Source organism: Macaca mulatta, chromosome 9, assembly GCF_049350105.2.
Source record: "Macaca mulatta isolate MMU2019108-1 chromosome 9, T2T-MMU8v2.0, whole genome shotgun sequence".
In the NCBI taxonomy this organism is placed as follows: domain Eukaryota; kingdom Metazoa; phylum Chordata; class Mammalia; order Primates; family Cercopithecidae; genus Macaca; species Macaca mulatta.
Genome location: NC_133414.1, coordinates 79,370,379 through 79,383,592, shown reverse-complemented (window position 1 = coordinate 79,383,592; position 13,214 = coordinate 79,370,379). Strand labels below are relative to the sequence as shown.

Sequence of the window (13,214 nt, the reverse complement as noted above, 5' to 3'; positions counted from 1 at the left end):
TCTTGGAGCCAGATGGAGATGATAAAAACCACACAGGCATTGGAGTCAGATGGCTTCGCATGCCATTTCCACCTGAGAACCTTGGGCGAGTCACGTCTCCTCTCCAGGCCTCAGTTTTTGCATCTGTAGAAGAAAGAGAAGAAAACCTATCTCCAAAGCGTTGTGACAATTCAGTGAGATGATGTTTGTCAAGCCCACCACACAGAAGGGTTTCAGGGCAAGTTGGTTCCTTCCTGTTCCCCGCATTTGCCTCTACTGAGGGTGAAGGCAGCAGAGAAGACATCACCAGCAGCCGCCCACCACTGCCTGGCTCTGGAGAGGGAGGCACCATGCATCCTCTCCTAACCTCACCAGGCCGCTGTCGCGCGCATGCATCTCGTGTCCAATCGGGGCCCTCAGGCAGGGGCCAGCCCTCCCGGGACCACCTCAGATATCCCAGGCTGGAATGGTGAGGGGCAGGTGGGAGCAGCCAGGCCCTTCCCCGGCCAAGCCGTGGTGGGCCACCCGCCCATTCCGCAGCGGGAGGCGGCCGGGCCTGGGGGCCCCACTGCTAGGGCCCGACTCAGAGGGCAGCCCGGAGTCGCTGGGGCGCACCGCCACGAAGACCCGCCTGTGCAGAAGCCCGCCGGGCCGCTCGGAGTAGGCCCCCTTGTGGTTCCCCAACGGGCGCTGGCAGAGGCTGGCGCGGAAGGCCGCCTGGAAGCCGCGGCGGAAGTTCTCGTTGAAGTAGCCGTAGATAATGGGGTTGGCGCTGCTGTTGAAGAAGGCCAGCCAGTGCGCGAAGGGGAAGGCGTAGACGGTGACCAGGTGCAGCTGCGGCGCGCTGAGCTGCCCGTAGTCGATGAGCAGCAACAGCGCCCAGAGCGGCAGCCAGGACAGTGTGAAGAAGAGCGCCACCATGACCAGCATGTGCACCACGCGCGCCCTGCGCCGCGCAGCCCGCCCGTCCGCCGCCTCCTCCCCACCGCGGGCCGGGCCCGGGGCCTGGCAGAGCTTGCGAGCGATGCGGGCGTACATGACCACGATGAGCGCCAGCGGCGCCAGGTAGATGTGCGAGAAGAGCACAGTGGTGTAGACCTTGCGCATGCCCTTCTCGGGCCAGGCCTCCCAGCACGAGTAGAGCGGGTAGGAGCGGTTGCGGGCGTCCACCATGAAGTGGTGCTCCTCACGGATGACGGTCAGCGTGACGGCCGAGGGACACATGATGAGCAGTGCCAGGGCCCAGATGATGGCGATGGTGACCAGCGCCTTCCGCAGGGTCAGCTTCTCGCGGAAAGGATACACGATGCAGCGGAACCTGCCGCCGAGAGAGAGAGAGGCGGGATCTGGGTGGGTCCTAGGGTCCCCGCGAGGGGAGGGAGGGTCGGATGCGGGCACCTGACCTTCATTATCGCATCTAGGGCGGCTTCGAAGAACAGCTGAGACCTGAATTGGCTGAGTAGTCAAAGAAAAAAGGCAGCTACAGGATTTGTGAGAAGGGAGGAGGAAACCGCAGATCATGTGGGAACAATGAATCCTGTGTGCACTTTTGCACTTTTCTTTTTTTTTTTTTTTCCTGAGACAGGGTCTCCCTCTGTCGCCCAGGCTGGAGTACAGTGGCGCAATTATGGCTCCCTGCAACCTCCACTTCGCGGGCTCAAGTGATTCTCCCACCTCAGCCTCCTGAGTAGCTGGAACCACAGGAATGCGCGGCCACGCCGGCTAATGTCTTTTAATTTTTGTAGAGATGAGTTCTTACTATGTTGCCCAGGCTAGTCTCAAAGTCCTGGGCTTAAGCGAGCCTCCGGCCTCGGCCTCCCGAAGTTCTGGGATTACAGGTGTGAGCCGCCTCACGGGGCCCTTTATGTACTTTTGGGGGTAAACTGATTAGCTGGCAGCTAGCAGAGCGATCAGAGTGCACAGTCTGTCCTTGAGAAGGACGATTAGGTGCGTCCAATAACACAGTTTCTGTTTATAGATTCTCCAGAAAACCTCAGGAGGTCAGATGTAGAGCCTACATGTCAGGCTGTCCCTATGTCATCTTGGCCATAGTCAGTATCTCCACAATGCAAGGACAAGTCTGCACCATTTATTTCCTCATGAAGACAACTCAGCATCTGTTATTACACCCTTTCTTATTTTTTAAAGGTGAGGCCTTTAAGATAGTTATTATGCTGTTGATTTACAGACAAGGAAACTGGGACTCAAGTGTTAAGCAATTGGCTCAAGGTCACACAGCAAGTTGCAAGGACCAGCCTTGAACCCAGATTTGTCTTGCTTCATATGCCATATAAACCAGTAGCTGTTAACCCTCCATGTGCATGAGACTCTCCTGAAGCATTTCAACAACAAAAACAAAACCCGTTCCTACGTATTCAGGCCAAGGATTCCAACCTAATTAGTCTAGAAAGGGATTTTAGCATTGTTTGTTATTTGTTGTTTTTGTTTTTAAAGCTCCTGGGGTCAGGTGCCATGGTTCATGCTTATAATCCCAGCACTTCGGGAGGCCAAGGCAGGAGGATCACTTGAACCCGGGAGTTGGAGACCAGCCTGGGAAACATTGTGAAACCCCATCTCTACCAAAAAAATTAACCAGGCGAGGGGATACTTGCCTATTCTCCCAGCTACACAGGAGGCTGAGGCAGGATAATCACTTGAGTCCAGGAGGTTGAGATTGAGACTGCAGTGAGCCATGATCAGACCACTGCACTTCAGCCTAGGCAAGAGAGCAAGACCTTGTCTCAAAAAAAAAAAAAAAAAAAAAAAAAAAGCTCCTGGGGAAGTCTACTGTGCAACCAGAGTTGAAAACAGCTGCTGTAGGGGTAGGTAAAAATCTCCCCCTGCAGCGTGGTGCAAAGGTGATTGCTCAACTGCAAGCTCTTTGAGGGCAGATGCAATGGCTTTTCATCTCGGTAGAGTGTGATTAGATAAATGCCTGAATGACCAGAGGGGAAGTTACTCAAAATACTTTCTGAGCCTTAGTTTCCTCATCTGTGAAATGAGGCCAATAGTATGACCTACTCTATGGGGTAGTTGTGAAGATTAAGTGAGATAACACTACGCTTCTTGAGACATTTCAAATGCTTAATAATGAGGAAAAAGGTGGAGGGCTCCTACTCCCCAGAATGGCTTCTGTCATCTACTGATGCCAGAAAATAGAAACCTGGAGAATGTACAGTCAATCTTACTTGTTTAATGGAGGTTCCGGGAAACCTTGCCCAGTGGGGGTCTTACGGTCACGTGGCTGTTTAGAGTCAGAACCTGCACTGGAACATAGGTCTAGAGCTGACTGTCAGTCAAGTGTCCTTTCCACTTCACTACACTGCGTCCTGCCCTCCTGCCAACCCAGTTTTTGGCCTCATAGCCTGACCTTTTACCTCTCCCACAGCCTGACTCAAGCCTTGTTGTCTTTGACCTACTTTGACCTACTGGCTTCATACTTCACACCCTCAAGAAAGCTCCAGAGAATAGTGGCTTATGCTAGCACTTTGGGAGGCTGAGGAGGGCGGATCACTTGAGACCAGGAGTTCGAGACCAGCCTGGCCAACATGGTGAAACCCTGCTCCACTAAAAATACAAAAATTAGCCATGCATGGTGGTGCGCACCTGTAATCCCAGCTACTCCAGAGGCTGACGCACGAGAATGGCTTGAACCTGGGAGGCAGAGGTTGCAGTGAGTCAAGATCGCCATGGCCCTCCAGCCTGGGTGACAGAGCAAGACGCTGTCTCCCCCTTCAAAAAAAAAAAGAAAAGAAAAGAAAAGAAATCTCCAGAGAATAAATAATTCTTAAAGCCTGCAGTACTGGCTATGAGTGCAATAGCAGTAAATGGGTGGAGGAGAATCTTGGGGTAATCTGGGCAGGCTTCCTGGATGAGGTGGGACTTGAAGAATACTGCAAACACCACTGGGAGAAGTTGTACACTCTCATTTCATTCAACAATGATAACAAAACAAAGGTTGATGAAAGGAAGGGACTTCTCCTGATTACCCAGCTAGTTAGTGGCCTTATGGAGAGTAGAACCCACTTCATTACTCCAGCTGCCTACTTCACTGAGTTACAAAAAACTGGGCTTGAGGTGGAGAGAGGATGTGAACACTAGATTCTACAAAGGGCAGGGCTAAGATATGCCCATGCTGGGGAGAGAACAAGGAGGAGGGAATGGGTGTGCAGAAGAAACAAAATACTATTAGCAACTGATATTTGGACTCTGTGCCAGGAACTGTGCATAAGCTTTTACAAGCAGGAGCTCACTGAAGCCTCCCAACCATCCTGTAGGGTAGCTACTATTTTACAGGTGAGACTACAGGGGCTCAGAGTAGTTAGGTGACCCACCCAACATGATACACCAAGATAGGAGTGAGCACACCTCCAGCTGATCTGCCTGCCCACCTTTCCCTGGGGTGAAGCAACCAGAGGATGCCCTTCTACCACTAACAATGCTGTGGGGGAGGAGCACTCATGCAGTGCAATATGGAGGCCTCCTCAATAAATCAGTGCTTTATTGATTGCAAAGCCTCCTTGTCCCTGGCTCTGCTCCATACCTCTGGCCACATGATAGACTTATACTTACCAGGGAATCCGATGGAATGTGAAGCTGAAAAACCAGAAGGGGTGAACATGGGGATTGAGTATGGCCTGGGCTGCCAGGAACCAGCAGGAGCCAGTGGGGACAGAATGAGGAGCACGGAGGAATCCTTCCTCCCCAGCCATACTGAGACCCACCCCTAAGCTGTCCCCCTTAGCTCTGGCTCTCCTGGCTTAGATTCCTGCTGCTCAGGAAATGAGGACTGCTCTTGAGCTCCTCACAGACCCCAGGAATCTCAACGAAAGCCAACTAAGGCTGCCTTCAGGCCTTCCAGAAGGGGGTGGTAGTGTCCTTATCAGGTTCCCCAAGTTTAGGGAGAGGGCAGCTGGGTCCACAACCCTTCTTCTTGCAGGTCAGGATTTAGCCCCACTTACCACAGTGCAGCCCCAGCCTTCCAGCCAATCCAGCATTAGAGGCAGTGGCTCCTCTTAATGCCAGGCCCTAGTTGGCCTAGGGATAATCCATCCAGGAAACCTCTCACCTTTCCACAGCAATGGCCACCAGCGTGAAAACGGAAGCTGACACAGACATGCCCTGCACCAAGCCGCTCATCTTGCATGTGGCATTGTCGAAGGGCCACCCTGCAATGACAGAGGCCCCCACAGAGTGAGAGATGGCCACCCATCAAGAGCCAGAGACCGCAAGCCCTCTAAGCCAAGTCCCCTCTGAGCTTGGATCTTTCCTCCATGTCCTGCAAGCGGTTATCTGGTCTCTGCTTGCACACTTCCAGAAATGAGGAACCAACCAGCCCATAAAACCGTGGACAGTTCTCACTACAGTCATCCCCTCGTTTATACAGTGCATTGGTTGTAGGACCCCCAAGAATTCCAAAATCTGCACGTAATCCATTCCTGCAGTCAGCCTTGCAGAACCTGTGTATAGAAAAAGGAAGCCCTCTGTATATACACGGTGATAATGGTTTGACTGTATCCCCACCCAAATCTCATCTCGAATTGTAGCTCCCATAATCCCCACGAGTCATGGGAAGGACCCATGGGAGATAACTGAATCATGGGGGTGGGTTCCCCCATGCTATTCTTGTGATGGTGAGTAAGTTCTCATCACGAGATCTGATGGCTTTATATGGGGCTTCTCCCTTCACTCAGTTCTCATTCTTCTCTCTCCTGCTGACTTGTGAAGAAGGACATGGTTCCCCTTCCACCATGATTGTAAGTTTCCTGAGGCCTTCCCATCCCTGCAGAACTGTGAGTCAATTAAACCTCTTCCTCTATAAATTACCCAGTCTCAGGTATGTCCTTATAGCAGCATGAGAATGGCCTAATATACACGGGTTTTGCTGTATTTTTAATCTGCATTTAGTTGAAAAAAACCCTCATATAAATGGACCCATGCAGTTCAAACCCATGTTGTTCAAGGGTCAACAGTATTAGTGAGATTTTCTTTATATTGACCAATGATTTCTTTCCATGAGCTTTAGAGCATCCAGCCCTGCCTGGCTCTCTGCTCCCATAGCCCTGGCTCAGGTTCTAGGTCAGTGGTTCTTGACACTGGCTGCTCATGAGAATCACCTGGAGAGCTATGCAAAGAACAAATGCTCAGACCCATGCCAGGCCAGTTACAATCAGAGTCTCTAGTGATAGGACCCAGACATCAGTTGTTTTGTTTTGTTTTGTGTTGTGTTGTTTGAGATAGGGTCTTGCTCTGTCATCCAGGCTGGAGTACAATGGTGTGATCATGGCTCCCTGCAGCCTCAACTTCTTGGCTCAAGCGATTCTCCCGCCTCAGCCTCCTGAGTAGCTGGAACCACAGGCATGTGGTTTGCAAAAAGCAAAGTATAAAGACTGTCTGTAGTATATTACCTTTCATGTAAGAAAAAAGAGATTAAGAAAATATATGCTTATTTTCTCATTGTACCAAAGAAATACAGAAAAGATAAATCAGAATAATGAGATTAGCTATCTAAACAGAGAGATGATAAGAACTGGGTAGAAATAGTGGGTGAATGGGCTAGGTGAGATAATGAGAGTGATGCCTCTCTGAGTATATCTTTTTATGGTTCTGACTTTTTAGAATCATGGCAATGTTTCACTCACTCAAAAAATAAACAATTATCATCTATCACAATGTGGTTGGGGAGGGGGACCCAAAGTGAAATACAAACATTAACAAATAAGCTTAATTGTATTACAAATGAATAATATTGTATTTAAATTGAATAATATTTACATTGAAGGGGTGAAGAAGAAACGCACTAACTGGAGTAACTTTGCAAAACATTTTGACTGTATACTATAACAGCAAAAAGAACTGTATACAAATTCTGTACTGTCACTAATAAATGTGTGTACTCTTGACAAAACTGAATAAACGGGATCTAATTATGGGAAAATATCAGGCAAACCTCAATCACAGAAAGAAGTATGTTAGCAATAATGAAGCTACCTTATGTGTATACTAAGATTGAACCAATAAGTAAATATGTTGTAGATAAATACAGCTAGATTTCTCACTGTCTGAAAATGAAGTTACCAATAAGGAAGAGGGTCAAGTTAAAATGAATCCTGTGACAGTGGGTTGGAATCAAAGGTATCAGTCTGAACTCATGTTAATACACATACAGGTGGACAGATACAGAAATAAAGATATGTGTGTGAAATATTTCTGTTAGTATACATATATTTCCTAGCTCTGTCCCTTGAGAGCACCTAGAAGCAATGACACCCCAATACCCATGAGCACACCTAGAACCCAGACCTTGGCTTCTAAATACTATTCTCAGCCAGCTTAGTAATCCCAGCACTTTGGGAGGAAGAAGCAGGAGGATCACTTGAGCCCAGGAATTCAAGACCAGCCTGGATAATATAGTGAGACTCCAACTCTATGAAAACAAAAATTAAAAATAAAATTAGCCACACATGGTAGCACATTTCTGTAGTCCCAGCTACTGGGGAGGCTGAGGTGGGAAGATCTCTTGAGGCCAGGAGTTTGAGGTCACAGTGAGCTATAATCTCACCACTGCACTCCAGCTTGGTGACAGAGCAAGACCGTGTCTTTTTAAAAAGCAACAACAACAACAACAACAACAAAACCCTTGTGGAACTATATACTAAAAAGGCAGATTTTAATGTATGTTAAATTATATCTTAACAAAAATATTTAAATGTAAAACATGCATACATTCACAGCACATTTTCTACGAATGCATACAAAAGACAGAAATATAACAGAATGGCCGCCTCTGGGTCAGAGAAGAGATGGAGAGTGGAATATGTATACAGAAGGAAACAAATAAACAAAAGAAGAGCTTTGCAACAGAGTGGGAAATCACATAGTGCCATGAACTGTAGACTGAATGAATGACTCAACCTTCTGTATGTGAGTTACAAAAAAAAAAAAAAAAAAAAAAGAAAGGAAGAAAAAGCTGGGCATGGGCTGGGCGCAGTGGCTCAATCCTGTAATCCCAGCACTTTGGGAGGCCGAGACGGGTGGATCACTAGGTCAGGAGATCGAGACCATCCTGGCTAACACGGTGAAACCCCGTCTCTATTAAAAAAATACAAAAAAAACTAGCTGGGCGAGGTGGCGGGTGCCTGTAGTCCCAGCTACTCGGGAGGCTGAGGCAGGAGAAAGCTGTAAACCCGGCAGGCGGAGCTTGCAGTGAGCCGAGATCCGGCCACTGCACTCCAGCCTGGGTGACAGAGCGAGACTGTCTCAAAAACAAAACAAAACAAAACAAAAGCAAGAAAAAGCTGGGCATGGTGCCTCACTCCTGTAATCCCACCACTTTGGGAGGCTGAGGCAGGCAGATGGCTTGAACTCAGGAGTTTGAGACAAGCTTGGGCAACATGACAAAACCCCATCTCTACAAAAAATAGAAAAATTAGCCAGTCGTGGTGGCACATGCCTGTAGTCCCAGGACCTGGGCCCAGGGAGGTCGAGGCTATAGTGAGCCATGATTGTGCCACTGCACTCCAGCCTGAATGACAGAGTGAGACTGTCTCCAAAAAAGAGGCCGGTGCAGTGGTTCATGCCTGTAATCCCAGCACTTTGGGAGGCCGAGGCAGGCAGGTCACTTCAGATCAGGAGTTCAAGACCAGCCTGGCCAACATGGAGAAACCCCGTCTCTACTAAAAATACAAAAATTAGCTGGGTGTGGTGGCAGGCGCCTGTAATCCCAGCCACTCAGGAGGTTGAGGCAGGAGAATCGCTTGAACCTGGGAGGCGGAGGTTGCAGTGAGCCGAGATCACACCACTGCATTCCAGCCTGGGTGACAGAGTGAGACTCAAAAAAAAAAAAAAAAAAAAAAAAAGGGCCGGGCGCGGTGGCTCAAGCCTGTAATCCCAGCACTTTGGGAGGCCGAGATGGGCGGATCACAAGGTCAGGAGATCAAGACCATCCTGGCTAACACGGTGAAACCCCGTCTCTACTAAAAAATACAAAAATCTAGCCGGGCGAGGTGGCGGGCGCCTGTAGTCCCAGCTACTTGGGAGGCTGAGGCAGGAGAATGTCGTAAACCTGGGAGGCGGAGCTTGCAGTGAGCTGAGATCCGGCCACTGCACTCCAGCCTGGGCGACAGAGGGAGACTCCGCCTCAAAAAAAAAAAAAAAAAAAAGAAAGAAAGAAAGAGAGAGAGAGAAAGAGAAAAAAAGGAAGCTGTGTGAAGTTTTATTTAATTGCAGAAGATTGTATTAGAAACAACATAAATACAAATCAGCATCAATTGTAGTACATTCATACAATGGAATTCTAAGCAGTTGGTGAAAAGAATGAGAAACTCTTTTATCTATTAATATGGTATAACAACATGTAAGTTGATTTTAATGAATCTTTTTTACAGCATACATGATATATTTTTAAGTGGGGTGTGGTGGGAAGTAAAAGTACGGGACTGTTTGGAACCTTAGCATGTGCTTAATTTGCTTGCACTCGCATAAAATATTTTTTGAAAGAGACACAAGAAACTGGCAACATTAGTTGCCTCCCAGGAGGGATAGGAGCCGGGACGCCAGAGGACAGGGGCAGAAGGGAGATTTTTCACTGGAGAACTTTGGTAGCTTTTGACTATTGAACCATCTGAATGTTTTATGTATTCAAACAATATTTTGAATATGAGTGTGTGAAAAAGACTGAGAGACACCACCTTAACCAGGTAGTGACCTCATTATATCACTGTTGACTGGTATGCATGTATTTATGTGTATGCATGTGTGCATCTCTGCACATATATGCATCTCTGCACATATGTGCCTGAGTACACATGTGTGTGTGTCTACATGTTGGAAAGGAGAGGGATGCAGTTTATGTTCAGCATCGGCAAAGGAAGCTGGGACTCAGCAGTGAGTAACGGTTCCACCAGACAGAGCCAGTACTGTGGAGGGGAGCTGACTCTGCACTGTCTCCACTTCCTGGGTCCTAGAACCTACAGAAACCCGGGCTGTGGCTCCCTCTGCCCTGAGTCAGTGAACTCACTCCGAATGGCTCTGAATCCTGAGGACCAGTGAGCTGCTGGGAGCTCTGAGCTCAGAATCTGCAGGCTAAGACCTCTAGGGGTCTCTGTATCTCTGAAAAGCAGTCCCTCACCTGGAGTCTCAGGTTGGTGGAAACTTGATTCTAAAACAAGAAAGGCCAGTCGCATGAGAGAGTAGAGAGTAGATGGTGCTGTTCTGACATCTGCAGGATGCACAGGCAGGAATTTAGAGGTCAAGTGGTCCACTGAGTGGCCGGCCAGTCCCTGCTTAGACACTCCAAGGGATGGAGAGCTCATTACTTACAGGCAGGACTCTCTTCTGTGCCCTGATCAATTTCCAGCTCAGATGAGTGGAGTTTTAGTTCCTGACTCAGAGGAAACCTGCCTCCCTTCCACTTCTCCCCATTGGCTCTAATTCTGCCCATGGGAGCTCCATGAGAGAGTGGGACTGAATGGTATAATACAATAATTAGAAGTATGGGTGTGAGAATGTGGACCTTGACACCTATTAGCTGTGTGACTACAGACCAGTTTCTAAACCACTCTGAGCATGTTTCCTCTTCCATAAAATGGGGAGGACCATAAACTCTACTTCATTGGATTGTTGTGAGGATGAATTAAGATAATGCATGAAAAGTAACATCATGCCAGGCACAAAGAAAACAGGGAATTCATTATATCTCTTATTTCTAGTCTAACTCTTCAGCTCCAAGACTGTCTTAAGAGTTCGAGACCATGGCATGGCCAAGAGGCCAGCCCAGCAATGATGTCTGTCTTTCAAGCTTCGATTTCTGGCCTTATCTGAGAAGTTGAAGTGTGGGTGGGGGACACTCCTGCTGCCAACTGCCTGCACTCACCAGTGATGAGGTTGTCCACAAGGGTGGTGGGCATGCAGAAGATGCCCACCAGCAGGTCACTGACAGCCAGGTTGAGGATGAACATGTTGGTGACGGTACGCATGTGCCGGTTCTTGAGCACGATGAAACAGACCAGGGTGTTGCCCACCATGCAAAGCAGGAAGATGAGCGCATAGGCCACAATGAACATGGCCGCCACAGGGGAGGTGTGCTGGTAGTAGGAGGAGAAGGTGAGGTTTGCAGCTGGAGTGGCCTCAGCGTTAGTCCCATTCTGACTTAGGGGCCAACTGCTGTTGGGAGGCTGGGAGGGCTCCCCTAGGACCAAAGGAATATGTGGGTCAGGACCTTAGGCAAAGAAGAGATTACCAATTTCTCACCACTAATGAGACCCTCCGTATCCCAATCTTAACCATGCCCTGGTCCCCCAAGTATGTCTCCAGCTCCAGTTGCAACTGGATGCACTGATCCAAGACTTTCAGCCTAAAACCACTCAAACCCTGATCTTGTACTTCATGCCCTGTCTTGCCCATAACTCATTCTCCACTGTGGGTTATTCTTTATTAACCCCCCCACACCCTATTTAGGTTCCAACTTTCTTGGCCCTGCTGTGTGCCCCAGAGGCTAACCTCTAAGTTCTGCATTGCCCTGGTTCTCTTGTCTTCTGGCTTCTAGCTGGGTTCAGCCAATGCCAGGCACAAAGGAGATGGGAGGGCAGGAACAGAGAGAGAGGTCAGGGTATTTGTCTTCTGACTCCCTTCCTGCCTGGCCCAATTCTTCCAGCAGCTGTTTTTTCCTACGGCCACAGCCTGCTCTTATTGGGTGAGTCCCCTTTCATGGCTCTAGCGCTCGCATGACTACAGTAACGCTCTTCCCTCTCCTTGCACTCATAGGCCTGCAAATGGTAACAGTTTCCTGTGGTTGTGAATCCCTGGGTGCTTCACCGTTTCTAGCTGGTTCTCTTACCGCTCCCCTCTTCCATTAAACTCTATTCACTTAAACCCCTTCTGAGTGTACCATTTGTTTTCCGCTGGAACCCAATTATTATGCCCTTAAACTCTTTGATGTTTTTCCCCTTCATCTCCTCCACGGAACTTTAGTTGAGAAAGGCAAGAAGGCCGTAGAGAAAGGGAGAATGAAGGGGGACTGTGAACAAGGGCTAAGGAGCAGAGGCACATCACATTCAGCAGAACATCCAAAGCAGAGGTTCCTGCTCGACCTTTGCCTCCTCCTGTCCCGTGATCAGCTGTTCTGCCTGCATAGCATTTAACAAAGCGCTTCCACATCTGTTATTTTATTTAGCTCTCTGAGCCATCCCATGATGTAAGTCACTAGGTATTAGCCTCATTTGTTTCCTTTTGTATTTTTTTTAAACCCTCATTGAATTACCCTAAGGTGTTAGTTTCGTTTGAATTGGAGGTCAGAGAGGTTCCATGACTTGCTCAAGGTCCCATGATGATGCTGCAGCAGAGCTGGCCCTGCTCTGTGTGTCTGTGAATTAGGACCAGGCTTTGGTGTGTGTTTCCCCAGGCTTGCTTCGAAGGGAAGGCTCAGTGTCCAACCACAGCTCTTCTGGGAAGTCATTAGTTGGGGTGACTCATGATGTTGTCTCATAAACTCTCCTCCTGCCTTCCTCTGGGACTGAATGAGGCCTGTTCCAGGGGATGAAGAGTCCCTACGGAATCTTTCTGTCACACCCAGAACTCAGCCACTGGCCTGGAGGCTCAATGGAGGCTGGGGGCCTGGAGGCTAAAGACCCTCAGGGGAGCAGGGCCAGTGAGCTGGCACCATCAGGGCTGCAGAGTAGTTCTTCTCCCGGTCTCTCTTGGGACTCTCATGCAGCTGCTGTAGTTATCTGCTGGCTAAGCTGGGGCTGGGAGGTCCAAGGTGTCCCTCACATGGCTGGTGATTAGTGCTGGCGATTGGCTGGGATGTCTTTCAGTTCTCCACGTAGCCTCTCATCCTCCAGGAAGCTAGTGTGGGCTTCTTCAGAGAACAGTGGTCTCAGGGTTCCAAGAAAGCAAGAAAAGAAGCTACAAGCTTCTTAAAACCGAGACTCTGGAATTTTCACATCACATCTGTCACATTTTATTGGCCAAAACAAGTCACAAGGGATGCCCAGATTCAAGCCAGTGGATAGTTTCACCTCTTGATAGGAAGAAAAGCAATATAGCATTGCAGAAGAGGTGTGGACATGGAAGTGTGATTCATTAAGGTCCATTATGATAAAATCTACCACTATCCCCATACTACATTTGGTTGACATGATTCCAAAGTCTTTTTTAGTTCACAGGTCCCCACTCTGTCTCTTTTCCCTTCTGCAGTATATTTGTCGTACGGACTGAGTGGTTGTTCTGTAGAGCTT

At 48.7% G+C, this 13,214-nt stretch overlaps 1 protein-coding gene across 1 annotated transcript; it reads right to left on the bottom strand.

Annotated features, from left to right (window-relative positions):
* Positions 1 to 301: 301 nt before the first annotated feature.
* NPFFR1 (neuropeptide FF receptor 1) lies at positions 302 to 11,930 on the bottom strand. Its single transcript, XM_028853556.2, has 4 exons — positions 11,867 to 11,930; positions 10,853 to 11,197; positions 5,048 to 5,147; positions 302 to 1,297 (listed from the first exon to the last, which is right to left on the bottom strand). Exons 1-4 carry the CDS (start codon positions 11,928 to 11,930, stop codon positions 427 to 429), a joined length of 1,380 nt encoding a protein of 459 aa, XP_028709389.2. The 3' UTR covers positions 302 to 426.
* Between the last annotated feature and the right edge of the window lie 1,284 nt (positions 11,931 to 13,214).